Source organism: Pipistrellus hanaki (assembly GCF_964339955.1).
Source record: "Pipistrellus hanaki genome assembly, chromosome: 3".
NCBI classification, from domain to species: domain Eukaryota; kingdom Metazoa; phylum Chordata; class Mammalia; order Chiroptera; family Vespertilionidae; genus Pipistrellus; species Pipistrellus hanaki.
The window spans coordinates 25933071-25952469 of NC_140505.1; the positions used below are offsets into that span (position 1 = coordinate 25933071).

Below are 19399 nucleotides of genomic sequence, written 5' to 3' on the forward strand. Positions count from 1 at the left end.
TTCTTCCGGGGCTGACGCAGGCAGGGAAGCCGCTGCCTGCTGAAGGGCTTCATTGAAGCCACACTTGAGGACTCGGTTCCAAAAATTGTTTTCTCTCTTTTCAAAAAGACCGTGTGCAGAAAACCATACATGGCGCTTGCATTCAGGGAATTTGCGCGATGTTGGCAGGTGCAGACACTGCACACCAGCACCCACGCGTGGAGTCCCCGGCCCCGCTAGGCACGTCTCCCTCCCACAGACAAGTGTCGTTTCAACTTCTCCTCACTTTATCCTTTTTCTGGGTTTTTCGCTGGACCTGGTGCCTGGCACCGCTGTGTGGCTGTGGGTAGATGGATGAATCGTTCTCCTTGCGCTGAATAATCTTTCCTAAATCTGGCAATCCCTGAGGCCCACGGGCAGCGACACACCTGGCGAAACCCCCTCCTGTTCAGTGCCAAGTACCAGCCCGCTCACCTGGCACTGCTCCCGGTCACAACCTCGCAGCCCTACGTGACGGCATTTCCTGAGGGAGCCACACTGCTAGTCACTACTACAGTGTTCCGTTTTAATAGGGGGCTTCGAGTTGGGCTAATTCTTGTCATTTTTAACGACAACACCTTTCCTCTAACAAAGACAGAAAATCCTGAAAGCTGGGCAAGCAAGACAACCTGTAAGACACTGCATTTCTCTAAAATTCTGAGGCCTCTGTAACCTGGGAATAGAACCATTGTTGGGGAAACCAAGGTTTCTTTTTAGGAGTAAAATAATGATTAAATGATATGCTTAATTTTCTAAAACAAAGTTCCACCACAATTGACCAATCATGACAAACTCTAGAGATATGCCCACCCAAGTCATGTGCATTTAGAGCTCTATTAGGACACAGATAACAGATGACATGGTGACCTAAGTCCTTTCTAAGCTGTGTTTGAAAAAAAAATATTTCAAAGACAGAGATTGGGATGTGGCTGGGCCAAATCTTAAATGAAAGAATAGACATGCAGAGCATCAAAATGCTCATTTCTACTTTCCACGTGAGGCTCTAACACTCCTCACCTCAAGTGATGGTTTGTGTCTAGATTGTTCCTGGTGAGGCTTCCAGACCCAGGCAGACCCTCACGGTCAGGTTCCACCAGGTTGGCACATCAGCACAGAGCAGACTCTGTCTAAGTGTCTGGTGAGGATGAACAAACGTGTGTTTATGAATGAGCAATCCTGCCAGTGCTAAAGAATGGCTTTCAGAAAACAGTAGCATTACTTTTTAGCCCTTGCAGAATTGATGGAGTCATAAAATTATAAAACTGATAAATCCTGGAGACCTGACATCTAGGTACATTCAACAACTTCCTGTAGTTTGTGATCATTTAAATATCAAATGACATAGTCTCCCTTCTTAAGGATTCAGAAATTAAAACACTTGAAAGATTTTTTTTTATCTTTAAAGACATATCATCCTTATAAAAGTGAAGTCATATTTGGGACAGTTCACCGTCCCTAAAATCTTGCCCAAAATGTCATGGATGAAACTTAACACCAGTTCTTTCCTGTGGTAAGTGCCACAGCCATGGTGTGACCATAAAAATAAGAAACTGGTCTTTATGCTTTGGGATTAGAGTCCTTTACTTAATACTGTTATAATAATGAAATAAAGCTAAATACTAGAATATCTGCTGAAACCCTAATTTAGATAAACATAAACCACATAATTCTAAAGTTTAGAAAGAGCATCTACTCTTTTGTACTGTCCAACTTACATTTTTAAATTTTCTTGAAGGTCTCCTCCCAAAAGTTTATTTCCCCTCAGTATTTGTACCTTTGGGGACTTAAGCTGGGACAGATGTTCCTCTGCGGGGAAAAAGGAAGCATCCGACTTTGAAGCTCCTTCCTAATAAGCTGTGTGCTGAGGCCTGGATCCAGGCTGTGCTCTGTGTTAACAGCACTTTGGAGAATCCCATCTGTGTGGCATAGCCCCTGACATGTCCCTTCCTCTCCAAGCCACAGCCTCTCAGATGCTTCCATTTCCTTCTCACTTGCCTGGAAAATCTCCACGTTTCATTACTGGGATTGTTCATCAGAAAACATTCTTGATAATATGTAATAACTAAATGCCCAGTGCACAAAGATTCATGCAAGAATGGGCCTTCCTTCCCCTGGCTGCCGGCACCGCCTTTGCTCTCGCCCGGAGCCGCCTTTCGGCATTCCCACGCTGCCCAGAGGCCCCAAGCGGCTGGAGTGGTGCAGAATGCCTGCTTTCCGCCCCAGGCCTCTCAGTGCCTGTGTATGCAAATTAACCCACCATCTTTGTTGGGTTAATTTGCATACTCGCTCCTGATTGGCTGGTGGGTATCACAAAGGCATGGTCAGTTTGCATCTTTCTCTTTTATTAGTGTAGATCAGTGTTTTCCAAAGTGTGGTGCGTGTACCCCCAGGGGTACGGGAAGAGTTTGGCGGGGGTACGGGTTGCACCGGAGTTTGGTGGGGATATGCACTGCACCGTGCTTAGCTGCGCCTAATTCTACATTCTCATGAGTACAAGGGGTACTCAGCGTTACAAAAATTATAGAAGGGGTACACATATGTCAAAAGTTTGGGAAACACTGGTATAGATAATAGTGGCAGCCACATGTACTGAGCGCATGAGCCAGGCACTCACTAAGCACACTCATATGTGACAATGGCATCGAGAAGTATTTGCTGAGACCTTCCTGCCCGCAGGCAGCTCTCAGCTTTTCATGTGAATTTAACTCCCTTGCTCTTTACAGCAACCTGACAAGCTGCTCTCATGGAACCACTTTACAGATGGGGAAACCGAGGTACCTCATGTGGACAGATGACAGAGCCAGGATTTGAACACAAGGTTATGGCTCCAGTGTTTTCACTTTCTAACACTCACACGGACTCTCTGCAGTGGTGCTCTTCTTATTATGATCCCACAAGGCAGAAAACCTCATTCCAAATTTTATCCAAATAGGACTATAGGAGCCTTGGCTATATTTTAATTTCAGCACTTAACTGGAATTAGAATTTAGGCAAATAGACTTTTGTATGTGCAAGTTGACAACTGCAATAGCTTGTTTTGAAAGATGTAACACACATTTCTTTCTCTAAAACCAGAGGTATAAAATGAATGTGTCCAGATAAGTTCTTAGTTGATCAGAAGAAATACAGAAGTGTGAAAATACTGTTTATTATAGTACAAATCCAACTGCAAGTATTAACGCTGTCTACTTGCACAGAGATGACAAATCTGGCAAAGAGGTGAGTTTAGACAGAAAGAGCTTCCAACCTTGGCAATGCCTGTGTGTGTAACAGAAGAAAATGTACAGATACTCCACAGGCAGCCTCCATGTTCAGACTAAGGTGCAGAAGACAGCATTTGGTTAAATTGTGAATTCATGGACCGTAAGAGACTGTTAAAATTATTTTCTTCTAGGGAAAATGTAGTAACCTATTTCACAAGTAGCTGAGAATCAGAAAGCTTTTCATTGCGATATTTATTCATTGTTATTAGTTATAACAAAAGAAGGGTTTCTCAGATTATGTTTTTTTATATTTACTAGTCCCTAAAAGTCTGATTCTAGGGAGAATTCTGTAACTGAGCTGATGCAGATGACCGACAGCAAAGGTTCTCTCACCAGGAACACTTGCCAAAGGAGCTGCTAGGAAGACATGAGTTCGTAAAGACTGGAGCAAACGGGCCACCCTGAGTGGCCTTTTAGAGTCAGCACCACGTGGTTCCAGGATAATGATCACAGAGTCTGGAATGTGGTCGGTGTCTCATGGAGCTCAAGGGTAGTAGGGAGAACAATGCAGATCTGCCGAGCGATTAACAGACAATGCAAACAGCACATGATAAAATTCTACATGGGGCTGCGTGGAAATAAGGTGAACAAGGCCAGGAGAGCTGACTGTCCAGGAATTGTTTCTGGGAGGAGGGAGGCGGAGCCTTGAGCAAAGATGTGGGAAGACCCTGACAATGTGATTATCATCTGGAGACACTGGCAAAGGAGGGCAACCCATAGCAAGCATCATGTTGCGTATACGGATATGGTTCCACCAACACAAGACCCACTTAAGTCAAAACACTTTACATTTGTTCGTTTTGCTTAAATAAAGCGATAATTAGCAAGCAAACACAGATGCATGAATGTAACTGATTTCTACAAATACTAATTAAAACTGCTCACTTCAAGATGCTTGCAGCATGTTGTGTTTGAAATTGCCTTCAAGGTCTCCCTTAAGCAGCAGATCCTCGATAACATCACTTAGTATAACATAGTTTGCTTATAATGTTGATGAGATAGCGTAGGAAGTTAACTCTAATTTATATTCATAAAAAAGCTTATGGTAAAATTGGTTTCATTTCTTTTAAAGTCACAGAACCTACCGAGGACATTAAGTGGGGACTTAACTGTGCTATAAAGCAGGGGTGGGGAATGTCCAGCCCGTGGGCCATATAAGGCCCTCGAAATAATTTGGTCTGGCCCTGCCAAGGCATTAGGGGTGAGTTAATTAAGGTTTGACCAAATATAGCAGGCTAATTTTTAAGTTGATAATTTTGTATGGCCCGTGAGGGATGTTACAAAAATCCAATGGCCCTTTGCAGAAAAAAGGTTCCCCACCCCTGCTGTAAAGTATACATATTATCTTTTTTTTTTTTAAAATAAATATATATATTTTTTATTTCAAAGAGGAAGAGAAAGAGAGAGAGAGATAGAAACATCAATGATGAGAGGGAATCATTTATTGGCTGTCTCCTGGGGATCAAGCCCACAACTCAACATATGGCCTGACTGGGACTCAAACCGTGACCTCCTGATTCATAGGTGGATGCTCACCTGAGCCACACCAGCTGGGCCTACATATTGTCTTTTGAACACTCCTCTTCAACCACCAAGAGTCGTTACTATTACAAGCAGCCAATACTCACTGTGTGTGTGTGTGTGTGTGTGTGTGTGTGTGTGTGGTGTGTAATCATGTCCATTGAACATGAAAATCTCAGAGACCTTTACAAAGCATTTGAGCAGGTCTAGCAATTTTAAAAGCCGCTGAATCTGAGAGCTGCCAAGGCCATTACAGGTCCCCAGCTAGGCTCCAGAGTCAAGGGACCAGCACTTACAATCTGTCTTGACAGCCAGTTCAACAGCCAGCACTCTGTGTTTGGAGTCCTTTGGAAAAATATTTCCTTTTAGTCAAAATGTGTTTCCTGTAATTTCTACTCACTGATTCACTGCTCTTAACTCTTCTACTTGGAGGCCAAGAGAACACCTCCGTTCCTCTTTCTGCTGGACAGTGGCTGGCATGCTGGACGGGCATGTACGTGTTTCTGGCAGGTCTTCTGTTTTCCAACAATAGTTAAAGAGAATATTTCAACATATGCTTTAAAAATGAGAAGACAATGGAGTCACCCTGAGAACTGCCATTCTCCCATTGGATGGCTGATTGTTCAGCTGACTATTTGTAGCATACTGTCTGTATTAGTTAGCGAGTCCCATACTACTGCTGCGTGACAAGCTGTACACCAGTTCAGTAAGACATAAATTATAAGTATTCTTCTCATGTTCAAAACTCTGTGTCAGTGGCTCTGCTCCACATGCCTCATTTGGAGCCAGGCTGGAGAAGCCACGACTGCCCTGGGTATGTTTCACAAGGGATCATTGGGGAACAGGAAGGGCCAGCTCACTGTGCAAATACATGGGAGCACCAGATATGCCAAGGCCAGTCAGATGACCAAGTTCAAGTCAAAGGGGGGCCCATGCTCTGCCCACAGTGGAAGGGGAGAGTGAATGCTTGCTAAAAAGGAACCCAAAGAACCTCAATGGTCACTCTCCCTCCTCTTTGTTCATGAAGGACAACACAGGATGTAAAGAAAGCCTTTCTCAAAATCCCAGGCACCAAAATATGAAGTGCCTTTGACTTTCACTCTCACGCTCTCATAAAAGTTACTTTATTAAGAATTTACTCTATCTTGCTGCTGGCTGAAGATGATCACTTTCCTTACGGACTCATAATGTTTTTCCATCATTTGTGAAGGGAAAATTGGTAGTTTTTGTGTGTTTTTTTAAATATATTTTATTGATTTTTCACAGAGAGGAAGGGAGAGATATAGAGAGCTAGAAACGTCGATGAGAGAGAAACATCGACCAGCTGCCTCTTGCACACCCCCTACTGGGGATGTGCCCGCAACCAAGGTACATGCCCTTGACCGGAATCGAACCTGGGACTTTTCAGTCCGCAGACTGACGCTCTACCACTGAGCCAAACCGGTTTCGGCTAAAATTGGTAGTTTTTTACTAACACACTTTCTTTTTGAAAATCAGTAAAGTGTTCACAAATATTTTACCTTTAGATGTTTCACCTACGTGCCACAATTTCTCAATTCAGGTCAACATTTGCTTTCTACACTTTGATAGTCTAACACACATGGAGCACATTTAAGTGCCAGGCCTGGGGACATGAAGTCAAACAGGGCATGGTCCAGACTCCGTGAACTCATGGATGTGGAAAAGCAACCACCAAGCAGATTAGAGCTCCAAAATGGCAGAAGAATAGAGGGACAGGTTCTGAGCCTTGTCCCGAAGCAGAAAGAGAGAGCAGCCGAGGGTCGTGCTGGGAGTGTTTGTCAGCAAGCTAAGGGACAGGCAAACCCCAGGAGAAGGCAAAGGACTGCTGATCAGGGTACCCCTCACAGGAAAGCACTCACCGCAGGGCTGGGTCTCCTCCAGGAATTACCTATGGGCTTGGACGGGGAAATCTTGCCATCTTTAAAGGAACCACCAAGCAGACAGTACGGTGGGGACAGCACTGCAGCCAGGAGTGTGGGCACAGGAGCACACGAATAACAAAGCCATGTGGGCCACAGTGGGAGGCCTCACCGGAGTGGTCCTGGGCTGGTTCCTGAGGCAGGACCCAGGATTAACTGAAGGGTGAGCAGGAGCTCCAGACAGAGGTGGCACAGGCACAAAGTGCCCTCCTTGTTTCTCATTGGGGCCCACTGAAGAGCCACAGTGCCCGGCTTTTATCTTCCCACCAACCTGGGCTCTGGCGCCCTCCCAAAATGTGTGTGGGCCTCACTTGGAGCACCCCGCACCTGGCTGGGCCAGGCCTGAGAATCTGCATGTATAGCAAGCTTCCAGATGATGCCTGGGCTAGCACCACACCCTGAGGACCCTGCATTTTAGATGGGGGAAACCAGTAACACCTCCAATGGGCAATTCTAAATACGAATAAGTTACTAATTTCATCCACAAACGTCTCTTTACACTCAGAATTTCCAAAGCCCATTCCAGAATCTCTGCTAACAAGATCCCTAAAAAATTTCCTACGTAAGCTATTTGTTTTTTTAAAAATAGTTCCCACCTATCGAGTCAGAAGTTAAATTACACATCACAAAATATTCAACCCTCCCTCATCAATGTCAATCTCACTCATCTGTAAGGTTATCTTCATAAGGGACTCAACATTTTTTTTTTTAATGGATTTGAGCCTGGCTGGTGTGGTAGAGTGGTTGAGCATTGACCCATGAACCTGGAGGTCACAGTCAGGGCACATGCCTGGGTTGTGGGCTCAATCCTCAGGAGGCGGGGGGGGGGGGGGGGGGGGGGGGGGGGAATGCCTTCTGGCAGCTGATTCATGTTTTTCTCTCCTCTTTTATATTTCTCTCTCATTCTCCCTCTCCCTTCCTCTCTCTGAAATCAATAAAAACATATTTTTAAAAAATGGATTTGGGGGAAAAACTAGTCTTAAGAATCCCATCACCGAGGCAGAAGACAGCAGGCAGGCGTGGGTATTAATGCCCCCGATGGAGACCATGCTGGGTGGAGTTTGATGCTGCCGGATGCTGTGGTCCCTGCATTTAAAGCCCCTGAACGTTCCCGTGTAGAAATGTGCACACCAACGCCCCCTGCTGAATCAGCCTTGAAGGAATCCTTTCCTCTGACAGGTGCAATCGGGCAGCTTCAGGTGGTCTCTCCCTCTGAGGATGTGCTGGGAACCTTCATATCCCTGAAAGCTCATTCATGGTACTCTGGTCCTTCAGCCCCCATCCTGCTGCCTACACTAAGCACGTCTCAGCCAGACACCATCTTCCCAGGGCGGGTTTGTGGCCAGAGAGCAGTGAGAAGCCTGGGTGGTTCAGGTAATGGTGGGTGGGCACCACAGCCCTCTTCTTTTCCTCTCATTGCCCACGTCCAGCTCAGTCAGCCCCGCCTTCAAATCATGCCAAGACCCCACTGTCTGCACCACCTGCCACTGGCAAACCTGCTACCCTGGCCCCAGTGGCCGTCTAGCTTCTCCTGGACCGGAACCGGGGGGTGGCTTTCCTTTCACCTGGCTCCCTCTGTCTTTTCAATTAGCAGCTAGACAAGCCTTTGAAAACCAGGATGTGATCCTATCGCCATTCCGCAATTCTGCTTAAATATCTCAAAGGCCGCCGATTCCCCTCAGAATCTGAGCTGAGGTTGGAGCTGTGGTCCCACAGTTCACAAGCCATCGGGCAGTCTGGGAATGAACGGAGCCCCTCCAAATTCCAGACATCCAAGTCCCAATCCCCAGGACCTCACAATGCGACTGTATTTGAAGACAGGGCCCTTGAGGACTTGCTTCAGGTAAAACGAGGTCATTAGGGGGCCCTCATCCAAGGGGACGGGTGTTCTGATAGGAGGAGATTGGGATGCAGACATGCAGGGAGGGGTGGACATGTGAGCACACAGGAGGAAGACGGCCATCTACACGCCAAGAAAGGAGGCCTTGGGAGAAGCCGCCCAGCTGACACCTTGACCCTGAACTTCCTGCCTCCAGAACTGTGAGAAATAAAGCCCTGTTGTTGAAACCGCCCAGTCCCTGGTGCCTCTGTTACAGCAGCCGGGGGTGACGAGTGCACCGGCATGACCCCTCTGCTCTCACTCCAGCTCCTCACTGGCCACCCCAGCCTCCATGCTGTCCCAACCTCACCCAACAAGGACATCCCGACTCCGTAATGCAAGCACGGGTAGCCACACTGCGCACAGAAGAATCTTCCAAAAGCGTGTACAAAGTTTACACAAAAAAAGTTCTTAGGTTGTGTTTTGGAATTTCTGGGTTCACTATTTATTCTCATGTCTTAACCAAGCCAGACCCCTCACAGGACTGACTGGGGTTTGGGTAAGGGGGGGGGGGGGGGGCAGGGGAACTGGGTTCCTCACAAGGCTGTAGGACTTGGGCTGGTACAGAGCAAATGGGCATGGTTAGCCCCAGTGATGCCAACCACAAGTCGTGGCATCAGTAGGGGGGGCACCGAGGGAGCAGGTGAGCATCATCAGGGACCCTGAAGGCAGACGAGTCACAACAAGCCCTGCCAATAGGGAAAGAAAGGAAGCCAGGCACCAGAGCCCTTGTACGAGTGCAGGGGGCCCTCTGCCAGGAGCGAGACACAATCCCAGAGGAGACCAGAGACGACCAGAGGGCAGAGCTCTCCGGGGGCCAGAAACGGAGGGTGGATGACACAGGCAGAGGTGGGCATGTCCTTGGCTGAAGCCAGGCTGTCCTAGGTGGGGGACCAAGGGACCCCACAGGCGCCGAAACCAGTTTGGCTCAGTGGATAGAGCATCAGTCTGCGGACTGAAAGGTCCCAGGTTCGATTCCAGTCAAGGGCATGTACATTGGTTGCGGGCCCATCCCCAGTGGGAGGTGTGCAGGAGGCAGCTGGTCGATGTTTCTCTCTCATCGATGTTTCAAACTCTCTATCCCTTTCCCTTCCTCTCTGTGGAAAATCAACAAAATATATTTTTTTAAGAGAGAGAGAGACCCCAGGGGCTTCCATTAGGACAGTAACAATGAATAGCTGCAGCACTGAACAGTTTCTTCAGGAAAACTCAGGACAGGAAGATTAGGATCCCTTATGCGGGGCACTGGCTCCACCAATCAAAGACAAGAATGTGGCCTCATCCTCTCCCACCGAGCACTGTCTACACATGTGGGCTTGTTGTTCTATGTCCTTCCCCTTTCCATCTATTTATACTCTGAAGAAGGCCCAGGTCAGGTCTGTCACAAAAGCTACTGCCACTGTCTGACATCAGACTTCCCTGGAGATCTCAGCAACAGAACTTGCTGAAAGAGTCCCGCTTCTCCCGGCATCTGCATTTGGATGTGGCGCACAGAGAACACCACTGCGGGATGCTTGGGTGCTTTATGAGGGACACACCTGCAGGATGGACACTCAGTACTCGAACGTTGCTGCGATGATACCATGTTTCCCCGAAAATAAGACATTCTCCGAAAATAAGACCTAGCGCATAGAAAGATAAAACATCCCCTGAAAATAAGACCTGGCGCATCTTTGGGAGCAAAAATTAATATAAGACACTGTCTTATTTTCGGGGAAATAGGGTAGTACCAGAGGGGACAACATCCCCATCCTTCCAGTGCCTGAGCCAGCAGCTGAGGTATCAGTTGAAAGTAAGCTTCCTGGTGGTGGTACACTGAGTGTAGAAGATGAGAAGATGGGACAGAACGGGGGGAAGTTAGGGGGACGGGGTAGAGAGAGGAAGATGTTTGGGCCAAAGAGTATGAGTGTCATGGCTGAACTCCAACCAGAGGAGTGAGGCAGACTCATCAGCACCCCTCGCCTCAACACTCATGTTCTGATGCAAACCAAGGGTTTCTTCATTCAATATGTAAGAGCTAAAAGTTGTTAGTCCTGCCGAAACCGGTTTGGCTCAGTGGATAGAGCATCGGACTGAGGACTGAAAGGTCCCAGGTTCAATTCCGCTCTAAGAGCATGTACATTGGTTGTGGGCACATCCCCAGTAGAGGGTGTGCAGGAGGCAACTGGTTGATGTCTCTCTCTCATTGGTATTTCTAACTCTCTATCTCTCTCCCTTCCTCTCTGTAAAATATATATATATATATATATATATATATATATATATATATATATATATATATGAAGTTGTTAGTCCTCAGGGAAGGGGTGGGGGGATTACAAATTCAGTATATGATAAAGTTTCTATTTTTAGTCTCATATGCAGCTTCATCCATTTATCCACCCATCCATCCACCCCATTCATCCATAACAAGAATTAATATTTTGCTCAAAGTTAATTAATGGAGAAGGCGGCACTTGATTTAAAGACTTTTACTGCAATGGTTTTCCAACTGTAGTTCCTGGGCTAGTACCATCAGCATCACCTGAGAACTTAAAAATGCGAGTTCTCAGGCCCTGCCCCAGAATTCCTGAGTCAGAAACTCTGGAAGTAGGGCTCAGGATTCTCTCCCGATGACTCAGGTGGTCTAGTTTGAGGATGACTGTTCCGCATTCGGAAAATGCCTGAATCAATTAGATCCATTAGCATTTCTCCCTCAAAGATTTATCTCCTGTTCACCAATTACTCTCAATATGAAGAGAAAATCCAAATAATGCAAGTGCTAGAAAAGAAGCCCTACCCCATGGAAGGGAGGTTTTGTCACTGGAAAGTACTCCTGGCCTTGTGGTTAACGCTCAGGTTCAAGAGCATGTGCGATTTAAATTCTCAAGGTCAGGAAAGAGACAAGATTCACCGACCAGATGTACATCGTGCATGCAGGCTATCCTTGCCAAGTGGGAGCAACACAGACATCTGAAGTGAAAATAAGGCAGCAAGCAGCATGTCTGGCCCAGTGGACAAAGATAAAATGCCTGTCGGTTCAGGGTAGAGCCATGAAAGGTTCGACTCTGTGCAGGTGAAATCGCCACAAAGCTCCGTGCAAGGTGATTGAACCCAAGCCCTCCCCTCAGACCCTGTTCTAAGTGGGCCAGCCCCCTGCCCTGAATCTCTGCACCAACATGCAGACCCACGTCCTGGCACCACCAGCCCACCCCTGCCGCTGATGCCAAGTCACCCTGGAGGTGGAACAACTCTGCGGCCTCCGGGGAAAAGCCATTCTGCTACAGAGGGAGTGCCTGGGATGTAGACCTAAGTTGGCGAGGTTTACGTAGACCTACATCCCTACGCCATGCTCGGTGGATGGCACTTGTCAATACAGCACGGACAACAGCCCTCCAGCCCACCTCATGCCTCACAGCTTCCGTCCAGGGCTGCCTCACATGGAGAATGGGTGCAATGAAGGAAGAGGCAGTGTTCTTGGGAGAAAAGCAGGGGTCTGGATGCAGGGGTCCTCTCGTCTAGCAAAACAATACTGGCTATTCATAAAGCTGGGCCTTGGGGGTATAGCTCAGTGGTAGAGCATTTGACTGCATAAAGCTGGGCCTCTGCAGACCTGGCTTTAAGAGTCTTGGTGAAGCTGAAACCAGTTTGGCTCAGTGGATAGAACGTTAGCCTGTGGACTGAAGGGTCCCGGGTTCGATTCCGGTCAAGGGCATGTACCTTGGTTGCCGGCACATCCCCAGTAGGGGGTATGCAAGAGGCAGCTGATTGATGACTCTCTCTCATCGATGTTTCTAACTCTCTATTCCTCTCCCTTCCTCTCTGTAAAAAATCAATAAAATATATATATTTTTAAAAAGTCTTGGTGAAATTTGTAGTTGCTGGCGGCACAGATGTGTCAAAGGACACGCATTCCAGAGTGTCTGCTTAGAAAGAGCCCATGGCCAAGTGAAGGACCTGGCCTGCAACGCACATGAGGTGAGTGGCCAGTGTCATTCCTGCTTTTCAGACATAGACTCTTAGCAATTCAAGATGCACATGCGTCTCTCAGAGCTCAAGAAAAAACCTCCCTGCCAGTGCGCTAGGGAATGACATCACTCTTGGAACAGTTCCCACTCTGTAATGCTGGCCAGTGCGGAGGGTGCGAGGAGCCGGCCCTCCCCTCCGGCCCAGTGGGAGCACCCCGCCACCAGGCTGCGGTCCCCCGCGCCCTTCACCCAGCCACACGCCAAACCCCGCACCTGGCAAAAGGCGGCTCGTGTTTCAGGCAAAAGGCTCGCTGCCTTTCTAAGAATAAGGGCCAGATGGCATAAAAATGGCTTTATTTCCTGTTGACCCACCTACAATCAGCTCAGGAGCTGTGATCACAAAAATCGCCACGGAACACTGAATGTCACACACCATGATGCTTCTGCTGACTTAAGCATTGCTTTGCTCTCAAAAGCCATTGGAGTGTATTCCACTTATGGAGGGTGGGAGGGGGAGAAAGAGAGAGGGAAAGAAAGAATACCACAGCTCCACCACGTCACTGACAAAATCTCATCTTTCAGCAAAGTCTTATTTCGACAACAAGGTAATGATAATATAACGTAACATATGACAACACCCGGTAGAAATGTGGCAACTCACTTTTCACCATCCCGGATTCTTCCCTCTTCGTTTCAAGGAGAACTAGTGAATGCCGAGGGTGCTCCTCCCGCACAGGGAAACTCAGACGTGACTGATTGAAAGCCAACAGCAAGAGCCGGGTGTTTGTTATATCTAAGCGAATCCATTTTTACTTGCTTCTAGAGGCTTATTTTAAAGTAACCTTTTAATGAACACAGAACGTGAACGTCCAGCAATGCTATACTTCCACCCTTGACCCACACGATGTTCAAACAATTGTCTTAGGTGAGACGACATTGGGTGGAGAAAAGAACCACCTGATCAATCCGGATCATTCCTCCTCCAAAGGAGCCGGCATCTCCACCATCCGTCCCCACACCGGGCTCGAAAAGCCCTCGGCTCAAATTATTCTCCATCCACGAATACCTGGGCTTTCTCCAGGCTATGGCTCACATGCAACTGACATGCAGGTGGGACGAGAAGATTGCAGACAACCGCCCCACCCGCAAACCTGGCATCTCCTAGAAAGCCTGTGGCACCCATCGGCAATTATTGTAACGATCCTGGCAGAATAAAATCATGCTGACGGTCCATGGAAACCTATCCGCTGCCAGATCAATGCCCATCCTACCTGCTCTTTCCTGTTATTACTGCTAAAGGGGGGAAGGGAGGAGAAATGAAGGCTGTTACATACAAAAATGAGACGCATGTCCCTACGATTCAACACAGGATTGCCAAGCTTTAAGAACACAGAATGCAAGGCCAGCAGCTCCTCCTACCCGTGTGCTTGGAAACCGCATTTAATCTCTGCACCATGTCTTCCAAAGCCATCTCTTCATGTCTCAGCCAAAACCTCATCCTCCGGCAGAACAAAACGGTCCTCCGCAGCTGCTCTCCTCTGCACCAGAAGGTGCTTCATGGGTGGGGTAGCCCGGGTGGGGAGGGGGCGCGGCGGCGAGGCTAGGGAGGGAGTGGGGGGGGGGGCACGGCAGAGCCTCCCTTCCCTCGATTGGTCCCCAGCCCCGCCAAGGGGCGCGCCCTGCGCCAGGGTGGGGGCTGCTTAGCGGAAGCGGAAGCGCGCCCGCCCCGCCAGTCCCCGCAGCCACCGGGGAGCTCCGCGTGCACCCGCGCGGTGGTCACCTGGAAGCCCGGCGCATGCACGCCCGCGGCCACCTGGAAGCCTCGAGTGTGCACACCCCAGTTCACCTGGGAGCCCCCAATGTGCACCCCAAGGTCACCAGGGACCCCTGCGGGAGCACTCACCCTAGTAACCTGGGACCCTGGTGTGTGCACCCACGGATCACCTGACAGTCCCGAGTGTGCACCGCGCGGGGATCGGGGATCTCGGCCCGCAGCTCGCTCGCTCTCTCTCTCTCTCTCTCACTCAGAGGCGCCCCCCGCCCCCGCTGCCCAGCCTGGGCGCTCTCTGTCCCCTTCCCCCACCGGAGAGGAAGGAGGGAGTGTGGGAGCGGGAGCGGCCGCTAGCCTGCCCGCCCGCCCCCCTTTACCTCCGGCAGTCCCCGGGCAGGTGCAGAGGCCGCAACAGCCTAGCGCGTCCTCCCTGCGCCGCCGCATGCTGCCCGGGCAGCGCCAGGTCAGTGGGTGCTGGGGTCCTCGGAGGGTCCTCACTCGGGTGGCCGGGTGGCCCGGCTGCTCCCGCTGCGGCGCCGCCTGCCCAAGGACGCGGGCGGGGAGCGAAGTGCGCTGCAGGCCCTCCGAGCTCACCATGTTTGGCAAGAAGCCATGCGTGCATTCTACACCTCAGTGCCCGCGGACGGGAGTCATGTGTGCAAGGCCAGGGCTGCCACATCCCAAGGACATGCAAGAAGAACACGAGTGTGCACACTGGTGGGCCCTGCGTGGGGCCTCGCCCACCCTGGGGCCTTGCCATCATTTTTGTGGTTGGCATTACAGGTAGCACACTCTTCCTTACGGCAGTATTGACAGTATTTCGGGAAGAAGTGCCAATTCCCATGAATGGTTTAGGAGATGCAAGCAAGGAGTGGCAGAGATTCAAACTGCAGCTCATGTCCTGACAATGGGTGTGCCAACACCTCAGTGGGGTGACTGCCAGGCACCGAGAGGTGGGCTGAGGGGTAAAAAGATGAAGGTGACATAGCATTTGCCCTCAGAGAGCTCATGAGTTGGAGGTCAAGGAAGATGTGCAAACAAATCATCGCAGCGTGAAGTGAAGGTGTAATAACCACACAGGGAAGGTGTGGGGCAAAACTAAAAAAAAAAAAAATTGCTTTTTGAAAAATACATCAAAACGTATTGAATTACGTTGATGTTGCCCCCCATGATGTTGCTCAGTGGTTGAGCGTTGACCCAGGCACCAAGAGGTACGATTCCCGTTCAGAGCTCATGCCTGGGTTGCAGGCTCAGTTCCCGGTGGGGAGCATGCAGGAAGCTGCCAACTGATGCTTCTCTCTCAGCGATGTTTCTCTCTCTCTCTCTCCCTAAAAATCAATTAAAATACATATTTTTTTAAAAACACGCCATTGCATAGCAGCATTTTTTTATGGTTCAAGATAGTGTCCAATGAGGGGAGGGGTCTCTGGAAAGGTATCATCGCAGGGCAGACAGGGAACCTTTTCCTTGTGGACAAATGTCCTGGTCTGACCTTCACTGAAGCTAAAGCAGCTTTGCTATGGCCACTTGAGCCTGACATCATTCATCCCCTTCCCCTTCACAGCTACCTGCATCTGACTTCAGGAAGGCAAGTCACCCGACCGAGTCCTAAAGTGCAGGCCTTTTCCTCCCTAAGTGGCATCCACCTTCCCACCACTCCTGAGGCAGAACCACCCACACTTGTCCTTGGCCAAACTAGCCCCCAGGCCACATTCCCTCAGGCCTCCGCAGACACACCTGCCAGGACACCCCCCTTTTGCCTGGTCCCCTCCTCTTTCAGCAAGGAGTGTACTCAATGGTGCTCATTGGAATTGCCCAGAGGCTTGTTAACCCAGATGACCGGCGTTGTGAACCCAGTGTTGGGAGGTCAGGAATGTGCATTTCTCACTGGACCCCAGGTGATGGGGACACTGCTGAGCCACACTTTGAGAACCGCTCCCTATGAGAGTCTATCCCACCTTTAAACCAAAGCAAAGCAAAGCAAAGGCAAGACCTTCTGCCCACTCTGCTCTCACTGACTCCCATTTGCACGCTCAGCTTCTTTCCCGGGCCCTGAGGCACCGCTGGCTGGCTCCATTTCCCGCGCTGCTTCGGGGTTGGGTCTGCCGCCATCTGTGATGGTTGCTCCTATGTGTCAGGTTGGCCAGGCCTCTGTGCCCAGATGTTTAACCAAACACTACTCTGGCTGTTCCTTTGAGGGCGTTTTGTAGATCTGATTAACAACTAACTCAGTAGACGGTGAGTCAAGCAAGTCAGCCTTCCTAATGTGGGTGGGCCTCGTCTCATCAGTGGAAGGTCCCAAGAGAAAAAAACTGGCCTTCCCAGAGGAAGAGTGCGTTCTGCCTCTACATTCGCTTCAGACTTGAGCTCAACATGGGCGCTCCCCTGGGAGTCGCCAGCATGCAGCCTGCCCTTAGATTTTAGACTTACCAGCCCCCACAATTGTGTGAGCCAGTCACTTAAAATAAATCTCCTACCGAAGCCGGTTTGGCTCAGTGGATAGAGCGTCAGCCTGCGGACTGAAAGGTCCCGGGTTCGATTCCAGTCAAGGGCATGCATATTGGTAATGGGCACATCCCCCAGTAGGGGGTGTGCAAGAGGCAGCTGATCGATGATTCTCTCTCATCAATGTTTCTCTCTATCCTTCTCTTCCTCTTGGTAAAAAATCAATAAAATATATTTAAAAATAATAAATAAATAAATATCATTCCCTCCCTCCCTTCTCTCTCTCTCTCTCTCTCTCTCTCTCTCTCAACCTCTCTCTCTCTCAACCTCTCTCTCTCAACCTCCATCAAAACATTACTCTCTTCTTACACTATAACACAAATGGTGCTTTCTATAAAAATCATTTACTATTTGCCAAGAGCATAACAATGATAAAATACTACCCAGTGTTTATTGAGTACTACTAAGCTCCAGGGCGCCTCCTAAACTCACCTGGTGTGAACCGGTTTAATGTTCACCAGGATCTCTCAGATGGGCACAGTTTTTACCCGGCTGAAGTAAAAGGCACGGTGAGAAGTGCAGGGAGTTGCCCCAGGCCGCACAGCTGGTAAGTGGCAGAGGCTGGATTCACACTCAGGAGGGTACAAAGACAGACCCAGAGCGCAAGTGCTGCTTCAGGGAAATGTCCTATCTCAATTGGAAGGTTATCCCCAATGTCTCTCGCCGCTAGACAGGGACCGTTAGGGGAGGTCCCAGAGCCAACACAGCATGAAGGATCTTAGCCCAGCCGAAACCGGTTTGGCTCAGTGGTAGAGCATCGGTCTGCCGACTGAAAGGTCCCAGGTTCGATTCCGGTCGAGGGCATGTACATTGGTTGCGGGGGGATGTGCAGGAGGTAGCCGGTCGATGTTTCTCTCTCATTGATGTTTCTAGCTCTCTGTCTCTCTCCCTTCCTCTCTGTAAAAAATCAATAAAAAATAAAAAAATATATATATATGTTCATATTTAAAAAAAAAAAAAAAAAAGAAAGAAAGAAAGAAGAATCTTAGCCCAAGTGTCCCAGGGGCGCAGGCCCGCTCGCCATACTGCATCGCCCCCTCCCAGAAAGGAGAAGCAGGGCGTGCCCGTTGTTCACCCTCTGTGTGAAGCCAGACGGCGCCCAGGTGGGAAGGTGGACCGTAATGTTATACCTGGAGACCGAGCACATCCTCTTAGCAACTGTTCCGGAAAGCTAGCCATGAAAGGGAGGTGAGAAACCAGGAGCCCTGAGGAGCCCGCCCTGGCCAGACAGGTGGGCGATGTCCGGGGGAGGGGAGGGAGGGGGAAGGTGGAGACCTGGCACTGTGAGGTAACAGGAGACGGAGCAGCCGGGCCTAGGTGCAGCTGGACTCCGGCCATGGGAAGCGAGGATGCACGTATTTCCTGCACTGCCTTATCCCACATCAAGGGAGTGGGGGCGGGCAGCAAGGAAAAGGGGGGGACTTGGAAATGGGCCTGTGGAGACATTTGCAACCATTGGCAGCACAGCCTCACTCCTGAGCTGGGGTATGGAGGAAGCCTAACCTCTGGCAAGAGGCGTCTTGGAGCGTGGGGAATGTCGAGCTGCACCTGTTCTCCTGAAAACACCCTAGGACAGTGGTTGGCAAACTCGTGAGTCCACGGAGCCAAATATCAACAGCACAATGATTGAAATTTCTTTGGAGAGCCATGTTTTTTTTAACTTAAACTTCTAACGCCACTTCTTCAAAATAGACTCGCCCAGGCCGTGGTATTTTGTGGAAGAGCCACACTCAAGGGGCCAAAGAGCCGCATGTGGCTCGGGAGCCGCAGTTTGCCGACCGTGGCCCTAGGAGCTGGGAGCCAGGCCCCGTGCTGGTTCCAGGGTACAGGGCCTATCAAGGCAGGCAGGCTCCCTGCCCTCATGGGGTTTTCACTCCAAATGGGGGTTGGCCACTAACAAGGATACACGTGCCTGGTGGCAGATGGTGGACAAGCTGGTGAAGAAGGTGTGTCAGTTGCACGACTCCTCGGGAACTAAGGGGATGCTGTATGACATAGAGGTGCACAGCCCCCACCAGCAAGGAGCTCTGGCACATGCACACCAGTATCCGTGGGCACCAAGGCTTGCAACAGTGCTGCTTACAACTGGGAAGGAGGAGGAGGGAGGAGAAGAGGAGGAGGGAAGGGGAAAGGAAAAGGAGGAGGGGAAGAAGCAAAGAAGAAGGGAGAGGAGGGGTGAAGGAAGGAAGAGGGGAGTAAAGGGTGAAATTTAGGAGGGGAGAGGAGGACTGAGGATAGCTCAAACCCATCAACAGTGGGCTGGGTAAATAAGGTGAGCTGTGGTCACACAATGGAAAACCATGCAGCAGTAGAAACAGGTGGTTTATATCAGTTGAGCTACGACAGTGAGTTGCAAAGAATACATAAAGTATAACTCTGTTTGTACCTAATTCGGAGACAGGCCACACTAAGCTATGTAGTGTTAGGGACACATGGCATTGGTCCTTCAGGTCTGAGGAGAGGGGCTGGGGGGCTGCAGAGACAGGGTGACCTTCCTGAACAGGCACGGGATGTGGGGAAACTAGCCATGTTACACCATTTTATGTAATGAAGGG

General features: G+C 49.6%; 1 protein-coding gene across 6 annotated transcripts in view; it reads right to left on the reverse strand.

Annotated features, from left to right (window-relative positions):
* Positions 1 to 19399, reverse strand: part of MCF2L (MCF.2 cell line derived transforming sequence like) — a 177402-nt gene that overhangs the window by 104990 nt on the left and 53013 nt on the right. For 2 of the 6 annotated variants that reach the window (XM_084879800.1, XM_084879806.1), the window contains exon 1: positions 13988 to 14176. The exons of 2 other annotated variants lie outside the window; for them this stretch is intronic. In XM_084879800.1, the coding sequence (XP_084735926.1) occupies positions 13988 to 14066 (79 nt within the window). In that variant the 5' untranslated portion in view covers positions 14067 to 14176. Of the gene's footprint in view, positions 1 to 13987; positions 14177 to 14716; positions 14752 to 19399 lie in introns of those variants that run through there. 2 more of the 6 variants (XM_084879808.1, XM_084879811.1) reach the window with 2 other exon arrangements.